We start from the raw sequence: 20,441 nt of genomic DNA, 5'->3' as shown, positions 1-20,441 counted from the left end.
GATAAAACGATTTTCCACCTAACTCTTAAATATATTCTGAGAAATATGAATTTGCATAAAAATCTACTGCCTAGTGACAATGCAATAGGAAACTAAGTCTATTGCATTAAACGAGATAGTAGATATCGATTACTAAATGCAAATATCTTTTGAAACCGATATTTGGAATATATCATTTTGTTACTGTTAAATACCTGAGATTTTGTAACTGTTTTGATCATTTTTCTAGAGTTATATTAACTTTATAGCACCTTGATGTAATACTGAAAAGTAGCCATATTAGAATTGCGATTAACAAGAAGTGAGTTTTGATTTTCAGTTTTTACTGGCAACGAATTGAAAATATGAAATATACGGTATCATAAATAGTTGTAAGAAGCGTGTACTTTCTAATTTCGTAAAACTATAGGTAGATACAGCTTGGAAGTTCGTCATTTCTGTAGTTACTAACCTGTGTAACTTCTCTATTGATATAAACGTTTTTTAAATGTTGAAAATGAAATTTGTTGGATGCGATGGAAGATTTAGGTAAAAGGCACAAGCACACACCTTGCTACTGTCGACAGCGTCGGCGACTGCTGCAAACTCTCTCTTGCACGTGCACAAGACACATAAACATTTAAACGCATATGTATGTGACTATCTTAACACGAACGACTTTTACAAGTGATATTTTTCAAGATAATGAACTCTAAATATATACGTTACTGTATCTTTACTTTCTTCTTTGATAGTTTACAATACATAACATAAATATGTATGGAATCAAATGCGATGAATCATATATTTTTGACAATATTCGAATCGAATTAAAGCACACTGAGTCGGCGGTTCATTTGACGAGAACGCCATCTAGGTGTTCTAAATATATTGTATCAGAGGGCGCCATTAGTTCGAGTATTCACTTGTACTTATATATGTGTATGTTTCGTCTGCGTAAATGTTTTGCTGTAAACTCCAGAATAATATTGTGGTTATTTGAATTTTTCATGAAATTTATGTGGTATTTGTAGTTACAGAAGGTAAGAATTTGTTTACCTACCTTTTTTTTTTTAGCATCTTCTATATATATTGTTTTTAAAATAATGTAAAATTTACTATATGTGTACAAATGAATCATTTAATACAATAGTAGTGTAAGTTAGAAAAGTTGATTATTTGGTAATGAGATGATGCGATAAAGCAAAAATTCTCTAAAGGGTCAACTAGGCGATTCTTACTTATTTTGCTATCCACCATGAAACTAATACAGATATAATTACTCCACTTATGTTTGAACGAGGGTTATGTGTTCAAGATTAATGTTTAACTAAAAAGGCGAAAGACTGACTTATACCACTTTTGCATTAAACGGCTCAACAGTTTTATATTGTATCTATGACAAATATATTGTATCAAAAATATAGCGACATATGGAGGAAAATAAAACTACAGTACATGATCTTAATAAATTGGAAGTTAAGGATGTTTGGAAAGATTTTTATTGTCCAAAATATGTTACCTACCTTTGTCCTAAAACTGACAAATTATCAAAAGAAATATTAGATTTCTACGAACAATTAAAACTAGACACTAATCATATTCTACAAAAATTGGACAAACTCATATCTGATCCTATAACAAGTGATAGCATAGTTCGCATTTGCAGACTTTTATATGATTATCTTGATAAAGTAGGAGATGATGGTTATGTATCCTTTAACAAGCATAATTTTGGTATATTAACTATTTTATTACCAATGAGAGGAATTTCCTTACAAATTCTCAGAAAGTTAAAGATTTACCATTGGTAATAAAAGTATTAAAGTTTTTGGGTGAAAATGTTAAAATGGTTAAAGAATATGAGCTACATCTTGATAGAATGTTAGAGCTTTGTAATGTACCACCCATATTAGAAAAGCCATCTGAAAGTGTAATTCATATTAATATAATGGAACAATATTTTACATTGCTAGGACATCTTCTTGTAGTCTTACCTACAAAGCAGCAAACATTAAAAATTCATAGGGCTCTTGATTCTTTGTTATTAAAAGAACAAATAAGAAATGTCCCTACAATAAAAGTTGAACATTGTCGTAAAGCTATGGAAAATTCAAGGTTACCATTAACTGTGACTGAACTGTTACAAGCTTCTTTTCTAAAAATGTATCCAAAAATTTTAGAACTAGTTTTCTTACTTTCATCTATCTCTCATAAATGTTGTACGTACTGAGAAATCAACATTTTAATTGGAAGGTCTAATAAATATTTAAAGAACTATATTTTCTATTATATTTTTATAATATTAAATAAAGGTTACAGAATGCTGGAAGCTAATATACTCGATGTTATGTTTATAAGAATGGATCTTCCTTATGCAATTCAATTACAATGTACACGGCCTCCTGACTTATTGTTAGATGGGGAAGAATATAGTGATGAAACAACTCTTTTGATAATGAATACTCTGTGGAGCTTGATGAAATTTATTATTTTTTCTGATAATATGCCAAGAAATTTAAAGGAAAATGTGAAACCAACTCATTGCGTTTTATGGTAATATATTTAGGAGTATGAAATAATATATTACACTAATTATGAAATTAATTTATATTGTACAGGGGCCTATGTTATGCTTTCAAGCGACAGATATGTTATAGCCAATATAGAAAGTTTAGTGTCAAAATTAGAAATGAAATTGCTATGATCATTCTTATAATTTCAATTACCTTACCTTCTTGGAACCTTGTTAGTAGTGGTATAGCTGATGCTGTTATTAAATATTTAATTGGAATTGAATTTGGGTCTACTACAATATTTTCAAAAGTGATAAAATTTGGTAGAACTACTGATGATTTGCACTTTGAAAAAACTTTATTATTAATTGTTACACATTTAGCAGAAGTTGATGCTTGTATTTTTGTAATTACTTTCTCTCTTTCTCTCTTTTTTTAATTGTAAGAAACATTTTTATGTTAATGTTAATGTTATCTACAATAGTTAATGATAAAGAGAAAACTGATGCAAACTGTACTCCAAATTGTTAATCCAGATATTGAGGGAACAAAAGTTACTTGGAACACATCTCAATTTTGGGATTTATGGACTCACGCTGTAAATGCTTTATCTATATTGGCACCAAAAATGCCAGAACAATTCATAGAATATGGTGGTGGTATTAGGTAGTCAAAATAGATAAATATACATCTCTCTCTGTTTTTATGATCTAAAATAATTCTTAATATTTTACAGATTATGTGTAATGCTAGAATGGTTTCTAAATACAACATTTGATATCAAAATAGTAATGAATTGTGTAAAAACAATTTGCATAATTATTCTAAGTAATAATAAATATTTATTAGAATACTTCCGAGAATATGGAATTATATCATCATTAATTAGTTAGTTTCTTATCTATACATTATATTGACAAAATTTTGTTACTTTTCAATTCTACAATATATAATAATTTTTCCTTTTCTATGGACTAAAGAACTTATTAAACATATTTTGAAATTTGAAAAACTCAAAGTAAAGGAGCAAAGAGTTTTAACACTGGCATTAATATCAGTTGAAAGACTCATGAGAAAACAAAAATTTTACCATGATATATATGGAGAGTATAGTATTACATTCATCATGGAACTATTATTTCGTTGTATTTATCAGAAAGGTAGTGAATTCCAACTGGATCAACGGTAATATATGTGTATATAATAACAAAATGAGAATATATAAATATTATCATGTAAAAAATTGTATTAGTCTTCTACTAGCAATAGGCTCATATATTTGGGAATGCATAATATGGTCTCCTAAAAGTCTTGAAAAATTTATTCATTATGGTGGAGTGTACATTATCCTTGATCTTATTGAAATTGTTCCATATTGTTCTCGTTGCTTATTTCTTGCTGCTTTTACCGACATGTGCGATAATTTTTTTTGTGGGCCATTTTTATGTACATGGAGGGCTACTGATAAAAGAACAGGGTTAATGTCTTTACTAGCAAAAATATGGAGAGAAGAAGAAATACGGATTGAAGTTAAAAGAAATGTGGATGGCACTGTAAAAGGCAAATAATAAAAATAATTTTAATTACTAATATTTTTATAAAAACTTGAATACACTCTTTACTATCTGTTAGACGTGAAATTACCCCAAATGAGTAAGAAGCAGTGGTTAAATACTTACTGCATAAAATTAGCTAGAGATAATAGTCCAGCAATAATTGACATGATTGGTTCAGTTAGATCAAAAATATATAGTATTTGCAAAATAATTGAAAGAGATAATGAAAAGTATGAAATGGCCAAGGAACATTATAAAAAATTACATGCTAATCTTTCAATGGAAGATAGAGTAAGTTGTACAAAAATATATATTAAATTTCATCCTGTACTTAACATTTGATGTAATTTGTATTGCTTAATATCTTTTCAGATTACAATATCTACCATAGAATTATATTTTACATTGAAATTAGGTCAAGTATGGATAGAAGTTGCTAAATACTTCGAGCAAGTTGGCATTACTCCTCTTGGTATGGATGGTCAAGCACTTTTCTTGATGACTCAGCGTTATCTTTTGTGGGGTAAAATGACAAAAGAGAGACAAGCCAGAATAATACAATCTATAAAAAAAGAGGAAGACATAGAAGAAAAAGACGAATATGCAAGGATCCGTAATTCTAAGCTTATTTTAGCATTAGATGCATTTGATGAAATAGATTATATGTATAGAACGACAGACAGATCATATAGGATAAAGAAAAAGTATGAACAAATACGACAAATTAATTTAGCTTTAAAGTTTCCATCTATCTCAGATGATTCGCATTGTCATAGGACATTCCAAGATAAAATAATGGTTACGGTAAACATGATATACTTGAATTAAGTTTTCAATGCTATATTTTCTTACTATCTGCTTTTCTTTTCAAAAATTAACCTTTTATGTGTAAATACTATTTTCTTCAATCATTTCATACAGGCTATATTTAATCAACATCAAACAATAAGCAGCGGTTTGACAACAGACCCATGTTCGAGTCAAATGAAATTGGGGAAAATTCTCCCTATTTCTCCTTGTGATTCCTACATTTCTGACATAACATATGATTCTGAATTACTTCCATCTTTTTTATCAAGTATCTGTCTCTCTAACATAGAAAAGTTTTTAGAAAATTAATAATTCCTAATAATTTAAGATGATAAATTAAAACTTTTATTTAGTAAATGCTAAATTTTGTTTGAATAAACTCCAGTATTATCATCTTTGGAGACTATAGAAATCTTTATTGCCGACATGAATAATATAAATATAATTTTTCTCCTTTTTTGAAACATTTTGATAATAATTAAAATACAATTTAAAAAATGAACTTTTCACTTTTATCGAATAAGAGAAATTGAGGTAAAATATTTGTATGTTTTATTATTTCCTTTTAATAATCAATATTGAATCTTTTATCGGTGTTATAAAAGAAATCCTTATTTAACAAAAGTTTTAACAAATCAATAAAAAATCGAAAGTTTCTCCAATAGATATATCGGGTAAAGCTAGCGACGACTTGATTGGTTGCTATCGCTTGATTATCTGAACTGTAGATTCATTATTATCTAGATAATGTAACAGATACTCTAGCTGGAGAACGTATGAAGAATGCGGCGGCAAGTCAGTGAGTGCCAACATGCCGTTCCTGCCACAAGCGATCGTCGTTGTCGTTCTCATCCGTCTGGTACCGGTTTAAAGACGTGTCGTGGACCAAGTGCTCGGCTGCCTGTCTCGCCTTCTCGCGTACAATTCGTGCCTGCTCGTGAATGAAACATATAAATCGCCGTATAAACCGCACGTTCATGTTCAAATAGCCATCCGTCATAGAAAATCGTGTTTTCGATGACATTTGTGACTATCGTGGTGAACGTTTATGTAAGACGGCCGATTAAACTTAGCCCAAATTGTTTCGTCGATTACGATTTCCCAAACTTTTCACCTGATTTCCTTTTCTAGCATCGGTTTACCTCTCATCCGACATTTCATTTATTGGGGTGTTTCTATCTTTATCTCTCGTTTCTCATTTCATCTCTATCGTTTCCCCATACCCCCTCCCTCTGTTCATCCTTCCGTCATCGTCTGGTCGACCGCGGGAGGCAGACGGGATACGAAGCGCACGGATTTATATTCGTGTAGCGCAGGAGAGTTTAGCAGCCTCGTAAATATGGCGTGTGAACGGTGGTGTTTTAACCGTGGCTGTGACGAAGCTCCTCGACGATGGCTCTACATCCTGTTCCTGGCCTTCTGTGTGCTCGAGCATCTCGGTTCGAGCATCGCGGACAGCGAGTTCAGTGAGTCTTTTCAACTTGTTGCACCTCCCATGCTTTCTTCTCTTTCCCAAGAACGAGTCGAGAAAGAGAGCCTGTTTCTCCATGGTCGGGAAAAGAAATCGCTTCGTAGCTAGGAAAGACGCTTCGCAGATTATCTACCCCAGGAACCAGATAAGAAGAACAATCGAGAAAAAGAGAGAAAGAGGAAAGAAACATTTCTTCTCGTCGATGGTACGAACGAGAAAACGGACGTACGGTTCTTCCTACGCGTGCTACTACGCAATTTCACTTGTAGCGTGACTGTCCCCTTTAAAGAAACAACTTCCCTCGTCTTCGTCCTTTCTGTTACATGGTTTCGGTCGTGGTAACGAAACTCGTTCGTCGAGTCTAACCGCATTCGTTAATTATACATATTTTTACTCTTACTTAAGAAGCGATTAATCCATTATTTTTTTACAAAAAAATACCCTCCTTCATTCTTAAATAAATTCCTCTTCCTCTCTTTTTATTCGACAACTTCTTGCTTATTCGAATCTGAGAATCTGATGATTAATACCATCCTCATTAGGAAGATTGTAATGCGGTGATATGTTATCATTGCAATTATGTAATTACATAGCCTTGACATACAATAGATAAAAGGAAATATCTATTTCTATATATATATTAATTAGAAGGATTTCTGGAATGGATGATGGAAGTCTGCCTGAAAGCGATAACGCGATCGACGACAACCAGTAATATGCTTTGTTTTGTCCTGTTTATGTTATTCGATCCCGTTCATTCTATCGATCGTGACGGCAATTTTTTTGGAGTCGTTAACCTTTCTCGTTATACATACGCGTTTATCTCGGTTACTATTAGGAAAACAAAATTACTTCTTTCCTTTCGCGGAATTTTTTGCTAAGTGCTTTGTAATTTTCTATTGTAACAGTAACGTATGGTATACGTGCAATACAGAACGCTTCATGAAAACTTCCACGACATGACAAGATATTTGAGAGGCGGAACCAAGTTTTAGATTTAACAATAATAATTCATCTATGGACATTTATATATTTATAGGAAGCTTAACGATGAAAAAATATCTAGAACGATATAAAAGTATAGAAAATATTGAAAGTACGCGGTCTTTTAGCAGCTGCTTAGGTTCTAATCCTTTAATTGTAATCATAAAAATATCAATTTACATAAACTTGCGCGCAGTCTAATAGTAATAGTAATTAACAGAGAAGTTAAGTTTTCTAACCTTGCTGTTGCGTCGAAGAAAAAGCGAGTCAGGGAGAGATGGGGGAAGGAGAAAAAAATAAAAAAAAAAAAAACACGTGCGTCGTAATCTTTTTCCATGCACGGATTGGACGATGGTTGAAATTTCTGAAATGACAGATCGAAAGGTTATCAAGGTTCGTTGTGTCTCTTTAGATTTCTCCCGCACAGTCGATTCTGTTCATAATTTTGTGGAATGTCGCTGTTCATGCGAACCTGCCACAATGGCCACAGGGCTACCAGTGTTTTATCTACGCGCGCCATGGTGAAACGTTGTGGCATGTTTCTTTTTGTTTATTACTCTGTTAATGCGATGTAACGGAAATACCGTACTTTATTTTTATTTAACGTTTAATCTTTTTAAGTCGAGTCTCTCTTCTTGCCGTTTTAATACGTATCATCCATACGTATTATTTACGTATACGCCCGATTCGTCCATTCTTTTTTTCTTCGTGCTATAATTGAACATTGCTATACTACTTTCAAGACAGACGTATTAATATTTTAAATACGTTAGCAATATAATTTTCATTTTCGTTTCCCATCATTTCTTTCGCATACAAATCGACATTGCCGTACAATTTTTGCGGAACATTTTAAATACGCCAGCGATATACTTATTAACCTTGCAATTTTCAACAGAGAAATGCCTGATAGCTTATAATTATTATAATTATTGAAATTACGCAGAAAAGGTAATATTTGCTAATAAATGACGCAATAGATATATAAAAAATATTTCTGCGTAGAATACGAATACGATTTTTCTCTACGAGCAATTTTGTAAATTTATATTTTTACGCGTCGTTAATTTTGGCAACGTACTTCATTTGGTTATATCGGATAAGATAATGTTCGTTATATACGAGTTAATTGTTGCAAATTTTGCCACGCAACATTTAATGCGCATAACTATTACGTAACAGATGGCCAAGGACTTATCTCACTCTGTGTTTCATTTACTTCCTTTCCTCTCACTTGTTTCGTTACCGTTCCTAGATATATTCATATCCTATACATAAAGTCGTAGCTGCAAGCACGAATCAACGCGTTATTTTCTTTTTCTCCCTTTATCGAATAACGCATTAAAATGCCATTAGCTGTTTGATCTCGTTTACGTTAAACTCTCGCTCGGTAAAATTACAAGTATGAAAAAGTCCTTGAAAGAATCAATAGACTATTCTGTAATCAGCGTGTTGTGAGTTAACCACTGTTTAACTACTTTCATGAATAATTTATTTTTCGTTATGTAACAATAAACGAAGTTGATTACCTTACAATTCAGTCTCAATATACGATGAAGATAATCCATACTAGTTTTATAAACAATCTACTTCCGTTACATAGTAATATAAAAAAAAGTAATAATTAAATTCCTTTCAAATCAAGGAACCAACTCGATTTTGCTTCAAACTTGCGAGCACGTTTCAAGTCAAATGAAACAGCGAGTTTACATTGGCAAAGCGTTTCAGATCGCTCGATTAACGAGCATGAGAGTAAAAAATTGAAAGAATATTTCAGCAGTTCAGCAGGTTGCAACTAACGCGGCGGCCTCATTTGAACAAAGTTAAGGCTTCGTACTCTTTATTGTTAGCAGTAGGAAAGTTCAATGAAAGAATGAAACCGCAATGCGTGATTGTAATACGACTGTACGCTAGAGTCAATATATACATAGGTTAACCTTTAGATATCGATTTGAGTAAATGTCAACCAAATCGTAGGAAATGTTCCGTTCTTATATTAATCATCCATTGCCAAGATTACTTTGACATAGCGTATACATTTTGCAAGGATCGGAAAATTACCTTTCGATAAGGGCTTTATATCCGATATTATATTACGCTATATTATATCTACTGATAATGGATTAAAGAAACTTCAAATATTTCCATGTATCTTGAAATTAAAAAAAAAAAAAAAAAAAAGATGTTAAAAAAACAGAAGATAGAACGTTTTAATGAAGGAGGGAATTACCGAGATAGAGAGCCGAGAATCGTGACGAATCTATTTCGCAAAGCACCAAGAATCGTATAGGTTCACACGTTTGTGATACACGATGGCATCGCGATGGTATTGGTTAGCACGATTGCCCCATCGATTCCATTATTTTTTCCTGTGGCCCGATTCTCGAAAGCCCCTTCTCGGAACTCTCGTTTCGAACAAAAAGGGTGCTTGTACGAGTGCCGGTAGCAGTGTGTATAGCTCGTTTCGAGTGGTTTTCACGGCGACAATCGACGACTCGGTCCTCGATCGGAACGAAGCGGTAGAGAAGGCGTGACGAGAGTGGCCACTCGCGTGAAACAAGTCGAAATTACCGGCACAAAGGACTGCGAAACGCGAGCGATCCTCTCAGCGGAGGAAAAGCGGGATTGCGCTTTCCAAGCTTCATCTCCTCTTACTCCTTTGATTTTTCTGCCGATTGGCTGCACGCACGAATGCACCACGTTCATTTCAAGGTTAAAGAAACAATTCAGCGACAGTGGCAGAGTTGTACACTGTTGTTCCACGGTTCTACTACAGCGGGTCCTGAAAGTTTCCGCAAGTTTTTAAACAGTTTTGAAAGAGCGTGATTCGACCGAAGAGTCGAGTTGTTATTTAAAATTGCTTTCACAATTTTCCATACGTTTTGGTAAACATACGTGTCTAAGTATGATACATTTTTACGGCTAGTATTATTCTTCCGCAATATATTCCATTATATATCCTTCCGTGATATATTCTTACTTAATGCCAAATCATATTTACGTAGCATTTCAAACATACGATATGCATACATTTACGATGTTTTCATACCGCTTGCTCGTATTCTCGTGCTAAATGTTTACTTCGCTTATCAATGATACTTCATCAGAGATATGTTTACACAAACCTGAGCGATACGAAGCCATCGCACCACCAACTCTCACACGATACACGCGATATTTGCACGTTTTTATAGCCTAACCGTTGTACTTTCTCGCGGGCTTGTATTTTCGATGGTATTCCACGAAAGCGCAGATTACTTGGCAAAATAAACATTTCGTGGAAGTTTGTTCTAACCGTGTAATCGAACCTCGACGTGAAATTTGGATGTAAATATTTGTGGCCTGATAGTGTGTTTAATTTTTGAGTATTTGACAAAGGATCAACGTTGCATTTAGTGCAACCTTTCATTCTTTAATCTATTTCAGTTAATTTATATCGTTGAATTCTTCATATTCCGATCGAATCGTAAGTACGATTAACAGTTTGCCACTGTTAAAAAAAAAGAAAAAAATAATTCAGTAACGATAACTTTCCCGCAAAATAATTTTAGTGCTTCCCTAATTTCATGCATAACACGTTGTTTTGTTAGAAATGTTCCTTATCTTGGCCGATCGTAGGAGTTCACGATACTCGTTTGCATTTTCATTGTAACGTTTGCACAACCATAACACACACACAGATATTAGATAAATTATCCGTGAATCATATCTGCTGTTAGATTTCTACAGCACGGAAAGTTCAACGTTCCTCTCGAATTAGTTCTTCGGATCGACGCTTGCGTTATTTGCGTCACGATCCAACTAATAATAGAAAACATCTAGACCTCGTGACAATATATCGGACCCCATATTTCACTGTATTATTCGCTCAAGCGATATTTTAATATTCATTTAAAAAAAAAAAAAAAAAATATATAATTTCAAGCAGGAATCAATGCGTAGAATTAATTTGTTCATATATAACGCCCCTACCATACGTATCATCAAGATTTTCGTATTCCTTATCGAACAAAAAGCCATTTCCTATTCTTGTTAAATCTATTTAAACATTTACCTTGTCTGTTCAAGCCTACTTTATATTCATTTTATAGAGAAACGTTCCACTTTTATGTATCGGAATGCAATAACTGAATTTATTAGATCGTGAATAAATTCTTATCGATAGATGTTTAACAGACGATTATTCCGAGTGTTTGTTGCATTTATGAAAAATTTAGAAGGGTAAAAACCTATAGACAGCACGCAATATGCGAGCATACAACGCATAAAATATTCAGACTAGACTACTTATTACGCATAAACAAGCGCAGTCTAGACACTTGTTAACTTCACTCAATTTCAATGAACGGTTTATAATTTGTTCATATTAATTTCTCACGTGTGCAAAAGTACTCGCATGCGTCGTAGGAATTTCTTTTCGCAGTTGATACACGTCGCGCAATCGCAGCACATTTTGCGAGAAGTTGGAGAGAGATGGCCGCAACGATCAAAGGTGTGCGAGAAGTCGAACCAATCGAACACTTGCACAACAATTTTAATTTTCAAACTGCCAACAGCAACAATTTCTTGCCTGAAGAAGAATTTTTATAGCGTTACGCAGATCAGATTAAATTTTAAATTTTTTTTTATCGAACAAGTATATGAAATTGTACCTATTTTCGAGCGTGCTTGCTCGTTTGTCTGTGCGTTACTACCTAGTTAAGTTATGGCTTTTAGCAGAATATGTTTCTTCCTTTTGTTCCTCCTCCCAAACGTAAACGTCCTTTGCACCCGTTTGGCTGCGTGCCATCGCATTCGAAGAAACCCATCTGAAATAATAAATTTCCTGTTTTGAGTTTGTTTCGTGCCTATCGCGTTTGGCTTAACTTTCAAGAGCGATCTTTACTGAGCATTCAGACAGATCAATATTATCGTCAATATTTGAGTTTTTATCGACGTTATACGTACATATATCGGTCGTCTGAACGCCGTTTGAGAACTACGCTTTGGTATGAGAGAACTTGGTGCTGGAAACTTGGAGAACATCTCTTCGACGAATTTTAGGCACAGCTGGAACATGTTAAAATTAATAATTATCGTTATCAGCCGGATTGCGGATACTTATGCAAATTCCTATTTTTACGGATATAATTTAAAAAATGGAATCTAAGCGAAGAATCATTTCACTCGCAAAATATTATCTGGGCTACGAATGTTTACGCTATTATGGGAAATTTATAGTAGGATAATACGTCGAAAGTAAGCGTACTTCTTCTAATATTCGGTAGAAAATTTCTGATTTACCTTCCATTCGTTTAATCGTATTTGCAATCTAGTTATGATAATTAGTACCGTAGTTTGAATATTTTATACGTTTTTCCATTTTTATTTCTACGTTACGTGCCATTCTGTGCAATTTTGCAGTTTCAGATTTCCTATAAGCGCACAAAGAAACCGCGGTCTGATTATCAGAATCGTAGAACGTTTGGGACCAGATGATTTACGGGATGCGGGAAAAATTTGCAGATGTCGGCTCTAATTGCAGAATATTTCCCCTATCTTTTATCGAAAATGCAACGTTCGAACGAGTGCGAATCACAGGCTAGAATTTGAACTGCTATCGACGGAGGGGAAAAATTGCTTCAAACGCGAAGAGATACGCAATAACGCGCGAATGTATTTGAACTCTTATCGCGGAAAATGCTTGCGAATATGTGTACGCTTTATCTGTTACTGAAATTTCATCTGCGCTGTAACGATACACGGCTCTCCTGATTACATTGATAAAATCTGAAACCAAAAATATAAATATTACATACGTATTACGAGTCATTTACAGCGAACATATAATTAGCGTGAAAGAGGTGGCCATAAGTATTATAACTTATTAATACTTAATACAATGTCTAATTAACTTATTAATAAAACGAAGGATCAAATGAAAACTGTTCGAATACCTCGGTGAAAGTACCTCTGCGAAGTGCAATACGCTTGCGATAAATATCTTGTAATTTATAATATGTACGCGTTCAGATTAGTTTTAAATTTGGTCGATACCATCATCGCAATAATTGTTTCACTGTAGCGTTAATGAAATTTCTAAATGTTCTTTTCCACATGAATAATATATTCATGAGTAATCTCTGTAAGCGTCGAGACACTTTCGCGAGCCATTGTATGATTTCTCGTTCCAACTCTACGGTTTACTAACATTATTAACACTAACCGTTCAAATACGTTCGCTGATCTCTGCGTAATACACCTATATTTCTAATGAATATCCCTATATATATATCTTCAGATTCGTCTCAAATACCAATACACCTAATCGCAGTCGTGTGCTATTACGATGTTAATGAAATTTTGAAACCTCTTGCGTAACAAGCATAATATAATCGTAAGAAGTTTCCATAGATGTTCAAATACTTTTGCGAGCCATTACGTGTATTCCGTTGGAAATAAAGAGTAAAAAAATAAAGGAGAGGAAGAGAGAGAAGAAAGAAGACTCGAGAATACCGAGAGCTGAGAGTACCGGGCAGCACGTGTGCGTCTTATCGTCTTTTTTCGCCATTGGCAGCGCAAAAAACAAGTAGCGTAACAACGTATTCACGAAGCGAACACGAAGATGCGTACACGCGGCCGCACGTATCCGGTTTCTGCGACGTATATCGCGCTCAATACGCCTGTAACACGACATAATCCTATATCGTGTTCCTCGACGATCGGTGCAACGAACGTTACGAATACCCGCAACAGACGGTCTTTTAAGCTGCTTCCTTCGGTAAATCTATACCTTCGCCGCATGCCGCTACCTCCGGGCATTCGTTCGTACGCTTGTCTCGCTTCTTCTTCCGTCGTTGAACGTCTGCTAAGCTTTTGTCGTGTCGAGTCGCGTACGAATGATCTTTCTCTACGAAGAAGATACAGCACACCCGGTAGATTTCGAAATTCAGAGATACGCAACTCTTTCGACTCTTTGACATAGTTCAAGGTTTAAACTAGAAAGTATAACAGAGGGAAAATCAAAAAGAAACACTTGCTGTTAGATAAATTGAAAGATAGCGCGACATAGCAGAAACAAACGCCAGTGCTAACGAGAGAAATATTAAAGTGGATGGCACGCACGGCCAAGGAGAAATTTCGTGGAGGGTGCAGCATCCGAGTGAAACACCCACGTACCCCATTTTATACGGTCATTGAGTCTTCCTTTTGCGGATGGCCCTGCTGATTATACTTAATTGGACCATGTCTTGCACACTCGTCGCCTCAATATACCAGCACAAATAATAGGTCAAACACATTGTGGATAAGTGTCGTGTTAAGTATCGGACTTAATCGTCCCTGTCGCAATCCCGCGAGCGCGTTACATTTGTTGTGACTACGTGCTTCGACGTTAGCCTCGTTTCATGTATAATTAAATACAAACTAAATCGATAGATCGCTCGCTAGGTAATTAGAAAAATGTTCGATGATACTACGAGTACAGATAGATACTTGCCGCTGTTACTATTATACGTAGTACGTAATTTTTAATTGGACAACGAACCGAAAAGCATTCCGTTATTGTCTTTGATTTAATCAATTCAACGTAATGGTATGAGAAAGCAGGCGTCCTAACTGCCAACAAAGTCTACCTCGATCGGCACGTTACATCACAACTAACCGTATTTTGTAGCGGTAAATATTTGTGCAAATCATGTCAACAATCTCCTAAACGCGTACAGCATGCTAGTTCCCAGCATTTTACTGGTAAACGATAAGTAAACTCGTCCGTCGATTTACACGAGGTGCCCGTTCCACGTGGATTCGTTTCACGCGAATGAAAATCGCGTAAATAGAGTCTGGCAGTACGGGAGAAATAAAATTGGCAATAAAAGTTTTAGAAATAACCTATTTATCTGAAATAGCTAGAAACAGAACGACGTTTCAAAAAACAGAAGTAAATTTTATTCAATGTCATTATCCCTATTGTAATTCGAACGCTTTCATCTTAATCGGCACAAACGTATCATCTTCGTCGCTTGAAATATTCGGAGGTTCGACATCACTTCCATTGTCAATGTTAATTGCTAGTGTATTATACTGTTAATGTTAAGTTACTGTATACACCTGTTACTTTTAAAACCTGCAGGAAAATATATTTTCCAGTCGCGTAAATTAAGGTCGCGCATAAAAACTACCGCGTTAAGAGACGAGTGTACGAGGTAAAAAACGAAAGAGGAAAAGTCGAATGGTTCATAATCAATGGAATGATTATTCGATGTATGGCAAAAAAAAAAAAAAAAAAAAAAAACGAAAGGTTTCTTTTTTTGTTTAAAAAAGATACTGCAATTGTAAAGTGCACATGGATTTTTGTATTATCGAAAAAAATATTATCGTAAATATATAGTTCGCTTCGAATCATTCATCTCTTTCCTTATCGTTTATGTTTTCCTATTTATCGTTTACGAGAAAAGTGCTGCGAACTAATAACGTAAACACTCTGTATGTGTACATATTGTATACGTTAATCTTTCTTCAACGACAGTAAGTTTCGTACTAACTATAAGAGCTTTCTCTTTTATGTTAAGCTCTACGCCGTGCTGTTCCATTTCGATCTATTTGCTACTATAATTTATTCTCTTTCACTGTAGAAACCGAGATACAGTAGAGACAATGATATACTGTAGTATATAAAAGTTTCCGGCCAGATAGATTTTCCACTTTATATTCCGAAAGCGATATCTACAAGAATTTTAAATAATACTTACTGCGAGTATAAAGACATGACAAGCAAAAGGAAACAGTACAACAAATAGGCAGCGTCGCGTAGTTAAATGTTAGATAAAATTTTCTAAAATATCACCTTCGTAATATGAAATGAAAAATTTATGTAACTGGAATCTATTGCACGCTAAAACGTATCCGCATGTTGTTAAAGCAAGAAGTGCAAAAAGTTTTAACCGCTTAATCAAGGATTTCGTTTTTCTTTTAAAATCGGGGCTGTTAGAAAAATCATCGGAGAAATTAATTATGCAAGAAAAGAGTTAACGTTACATAAAATATAGTTTTGCTGTTTGCGTCGTGGTTCGCCGACAGTTTCGAGTTCGTTGCACTGTAAATCGGACGTACAATCTGAAAGGTGATCGACTTAGGGCTCGACTCACGCATGTATCATATGTATTCGTTTGCTTTTAGATAGAAGAAGTGTCTTGAGAAAATGTGTGCTGTCGAACCACACTCTCGGGCTTCTCTCAACGGAAGCTCATCGTCCTGTGGCGCCATTCTTTCCCTTCTTTAAATACGTAACATCACATACGGATCATTCAATCGAAACGTTCGATCTATCGCGTCTCCTCCTACTTATCTTCGATAAACGTCGACGTTCCCTGTTGTTCCTTTCTTCTTTTTTCTTTTATGGGGATACCTATACTTCTATAGAAACATATATGTATATATACACAATTTTAATATAAATGCGAACATGGCAAAGAAAAATTAGAAATGATCATTAAAGAGAGAATGTTGTTTTAATAAGTTTAATTAAAGCATAGCGAGAAGAAACGAGGTAGTTAATGTCACGATTAATATTAACGAGCATCGTCACAGACGCCACTGTGTACGTTTATCGTCTGCAAGCAGGAGCTGCAAGTAAGTCTGAGTCAAACAATTCACGAGATAATTTCTACCAACCGAGATAAGCGACGTTCTTACTGTTTGATTATCGACTCGATTATTGACTCGTTTCTTCGAGAACGTCGGCAACCTTAATAATTCGCTCGGTTATATTCCATTAAAGGCATCGATTCGACGAACTAGTTGTTCGTTCTTAAACTGTGCCAAAAGTAACAATTCGTACATGATATATCTATCGATTTCTGTTACATCATTATAGGACTCATGTACGATCCGATCACGTTATCCAACGATGTTTCAAACGATGTCTAATTCTGTTAGTCCTTCTCCAGTCTCATTTAGTGTTTTTTCTATGTCCTTTGGTCCTCCCGTTATTTCGCATTCTTCTATTACATGTCTCAGGTCTTCTTCTATCCTTTTACATAGTCTGCATCTTTTTTCTCCCTCCTCTTCCCAGTATTCCCTTGCTTTGGTCTCGTTTTCACATCTGAATCTTGTTAATATTTTTCTGTCCTTCTAAGTACTTTGGTAACTCTTCTTTGGCGATTTTTAACATTCGTATTATTTCTTTTCTCAATGTGCGGAACGAGGGTCACTCTTGGTGCTTGCTTGTCAAAGTGTATTTGCAAATTGAACGTTCGGTTACATCACAGTAATCGTTTCGTATGGGCGGTCGCTGCTTTATTCATATTACTCGGTTAGTAAATCACTACACTCTTTCTTTTCTTTTTTTCCCCCTTTTTCTTTCTTTTTTGTATCTTCGTTACTTATGAAATATTTATAAATTGCGACTTGTTACGGTGATCCTGATGAAAGGGAACAGCAGTCTCGAGAGAAAACAAGCGATAAAAATACACGGTCATAAATGGAAGGTTAAATCAAGGCTACGAATGCATACGTTCATGCTCCCGATAATGATTACGCGTTCTATATGCGTGAATGCGTGACATACATTCCGATACGTTGATCGTAATCTCCTGCATTCAGCAGTGGTTTACCCTCATCCTTTCAACTGCATTGATACGAATATTTTTCAAACAGCCTTTAGTAAACGTGTGTATTAATTATACACGGCTGTTTCTTATTTCCTTTTTTTGTCGGGCGTTAAAAGACGCGCGATTTTTCTGTCGAATTATTCAACAACGTTTCTTGTATTGTTTCATTTTTAGGCTTGCACAATATATTATGTGCATAAAAAATTCAGTGTCTCATGAATAAAATCGAAACAGTGAGCAGAATTTTAAGTATAGCTACGAGTTGAATACTTTCTCCTTTTTCATATCGTCCGTGTTACTTTCTGCTTGTTACGAGAAACGAGTGTGTGTGTATGGCATGCGCCGGCGACAAATTATTCAACATACTGAAAATAAATTACTGTTAACGTCGACTGTAATGTAAATAGGAGAATGATATAACAATCGTTTGTTTAGCACGTGCGAACACCGACATTCTTTTCCTTTGCTTTGTTATTAGCGGTTGACCTTTAAGGGTACTTTCAGACCTCATCAATAATATCGTCAATATTTCAAAGTTCTCAATATCGCTGCAGTTTGTCAATAAATATTGATAATACGTACCGTCAATATTTACCGACAAATCACAATTCTTCTCATATGTTCGATATTTATCGACGATACATCTCAGTTTCGAGTTAGCGTTCGTGCAACGATGTCGAGTAAGAAGCAAACTTGTGCTGCCATCATTTTAGCATCGACGAAGAAATCAGATAAGGAAAGAGTATGAGTTAGGGAATGGCTTCTAAGAAGAGATATATTCACGCACACAAATTTGTCGAGCGAAGTTCGGATATTCAGACGAAAAGATTTTTAAAATTATTTTCGTATGAGTAACACGTGTCCCTTATACGTACCACGATGATGAGAATCTTGAAATATTTACGATATATATATGGCACGTCTGAGAGCCATCTGAAGAGTTCAATTTGAAACACGCAGACGTACCTTCCTCGAATACAAGTTAAATAAAGAAATAACTTTTATAAGAATTATTATAAAAATTATTTCTTATTTATTAATTATTATCTTTTAATTCATAGCCGGCGGTTGTAGTCTCTGTTTAGGACACGTCACACATTCAGAAATCTTTTTAGCTCGTGCAGATGTTAAAAAGCGTTTGACGCGTTCACTTTCGTTCCACCGTACTTATTGCTACACGGTCTCAGTCAATTAATACGCGCTTGGCAATCACAACGTCGTTGATGTCCATGTAGAACACGTTGGCATATCGCTCCATCGACCTCGTTAGTGCCAAAAGAGTTTGCCGAATGGCATTCGAATGGAACTCTATTTATATACGTATATATAGAGTCACTTCTATCGTCTGTATGTTCATAGTTTGCAGTATGCGGCTCGTTTCAATAGGATAGTCCTCGTGTCCATTTAAACGACAAAGAATGGAAGCGTAACACCGTCCAAAGAAGGAAGTTCGTATTAGATCGTTGATGTTACGTAGTTGCCAAATAGCGCACACGAACCCACTACGAATTTTCGATTTTTTATTCTGTCTTTAGTATCGTATTTACGGATAAATCGTTGTTGCTGCTGTATACGTATAATCGAACAATATTTTATACATTTTTCAGGTGTCCCCTTCAACTCTTTCTAGAGTTTAACAGTAATATTAATATTGCGGGGTGTAGCATAATATTATACCGTTACAGTCTGCTATTTATCAGGAGGTATTCTTGATTTAATTGATAATATTTATTTTAATATCAACGTAATCTTTATTATTGCCGCTTATCGTTTTGTTTGTTTTCTAATTGTTTTGTTACCGAAGCTCTGGTAACTAATTACAATAAGTTCGAGAAATTAACCGCAGGCTAATGCGAAAGAATTCTAACGACTCTCGAGGCCAATTACCACTAATTGAGTGGCTGTTGAAACGATCACTATTTCGTATTACGTTTCATGGGATCGGTGATCCCATCGGTAGACACAAGATGATTATGATTTATAAGAACATCTATCCGCGTAATAGACGTGTACACGAATAACGTTTCATGATGTATCGACAACGTTTTATCATATCACTCGCCGCTATCATATCGCTAACAGAACTCGCATGTTTCGTCCACCTATAGCTAACATTTTTATCGTTTTCGTACGCGTCGATCTACTGCTCGAACAGTGATTGATGAACGCGTTTCAATTTTCATGTTTCCTTCGACACACAGCTAAAGTGCAATTAGCCCGCTAATTAGTCACCGTAATCGGTTGGCGCCTGGTATTAAATAATCACCTCGGATAGTTGGCATAATATAGGAACTTCTAAATTAAGATACATCGAATAAAATGAGTAGTACTAACAGTGGTTTAACGAAGCTTGTAATTAACGATTACTTTAATGTTTAACGATTAATTACCGTGATATAATCCATCGATAGTTGCATTAGTATTAACAAGGTCTAGTCCTTTCGCACTGTCCAGATAATTATTAACGAAACTTTACGAGTCACAATTTTCATTTGTTAATAGATTCACAAGCTATTGGTATTAATAAATTCCTTCG

At 34.9% G+C, this 20,441-nt stretch overlaps 3 protein-coding genes across 5 annotated transcripts in view; all 3 read left to right on the top strand.

Moving 5' to 3' along the window:
• The first annotated feature begins 521 nt into the window (after positions 1 to 521).
• Positions 522 to 3,109, top strand: LOC126921135 (cilia- and flagella-associated protein 69-like). 3 transcript variants are annotated; one of them, XM_050732398.1, is made up of 6 exons: positions 522 to 1,022; positions 1,407 to 1,691; positions 1,769 to 2,201; positions 2,295 to 2,535; positions 2,601 to 2,936; positions 3,032 to 3,109. In XM_050732398.1, exons 2-5 carry the CDS (start codon positions 1,413 to 1,415, stop codon positions 2,932 to 2,934), a joined length of 1,287 nt encoding a protein of 428 aa, XP_050588355.1. In that variant the 5' UTR covers positions 522 to 1,022; positions 1,407 to 1,412; the 3' UTR covers positions 2,935 to 2,936; positions 3,032 to 3,109. The 3 variants fall into 3 exon arrangements, with proteins under 3 accessions (XP_050588355.1, XP_050588357.1, XP_050588356.1); XM_050732400.1 differs by lacking the exon at positions 2,601 to 2,936; XM_050732399.1 differs by lacking the exon at positions 3,032 to 3,109 and having other exon boundaries at positions 2,295 to 2,835.
• LOC126921145 (uncharacterized) lies at positions 2,934 to 5,256 on the top strand. The gene is made up of 7 exons (XM_050732416.1): positions 2,934 to 3,161; positions 3,232 to 3,383; positions 3,476 to 3,680; positions 3,748 to 4,055; positions 4,128 to 4,342; positions 4,424 to 4,855; positions 4,973 to 5,256. Exons 1-7 carry the CDS (start codon positions 2,983 to 2,985, stop codon positions 5,168 to 5,170), a joined length of 1,689 nt encoding a protein of 562 aa, XP_050588373.1. The 5' UTR covers positions 2,934 to 2,982; the 3' UTR covers positions 5,171 to 5,256.
• A 373-nt stretch (positions 5,257 to 5,629) lies between these two features.
• Positions 5,630 to 20,441, top strand: part of LOC126921129 (plexin domain-containing protein 2) — a 46,563-nt gene continuing 31,751 nt past the window's right edge. Inside the window, exon 1 of the mRNA XM_050732389.1 lies at positions 5,630 to 6,327. Within this exon, the coding sequence (XP_050588346.1) occupies positions 6,201 to 6,327 (127 nt within the window). The 5' untranslated portion in view covers positions 5,630 to 6,200. The remainder of the gene's footprint in view (positions 6,328 to 20,441) is intronic.

The sequence above is a fragment of the Bombus affinis genome, chromosome 10 (genome assembly GCF_024516045.1).
Source record: "Bombus affinis isolate iyBomAffi1 chromosome 10, iyBomAffi1.2, whole genome shotgun sequence".
NCBI lineage: Eukaryota > Metazoa > Arthropoda > Insecta > Hymenoptera > Apidae > Bombus > Bombus affinis.
This window is presented reverse-complemented; position numbering and strand designations above follow the sequence as displayed.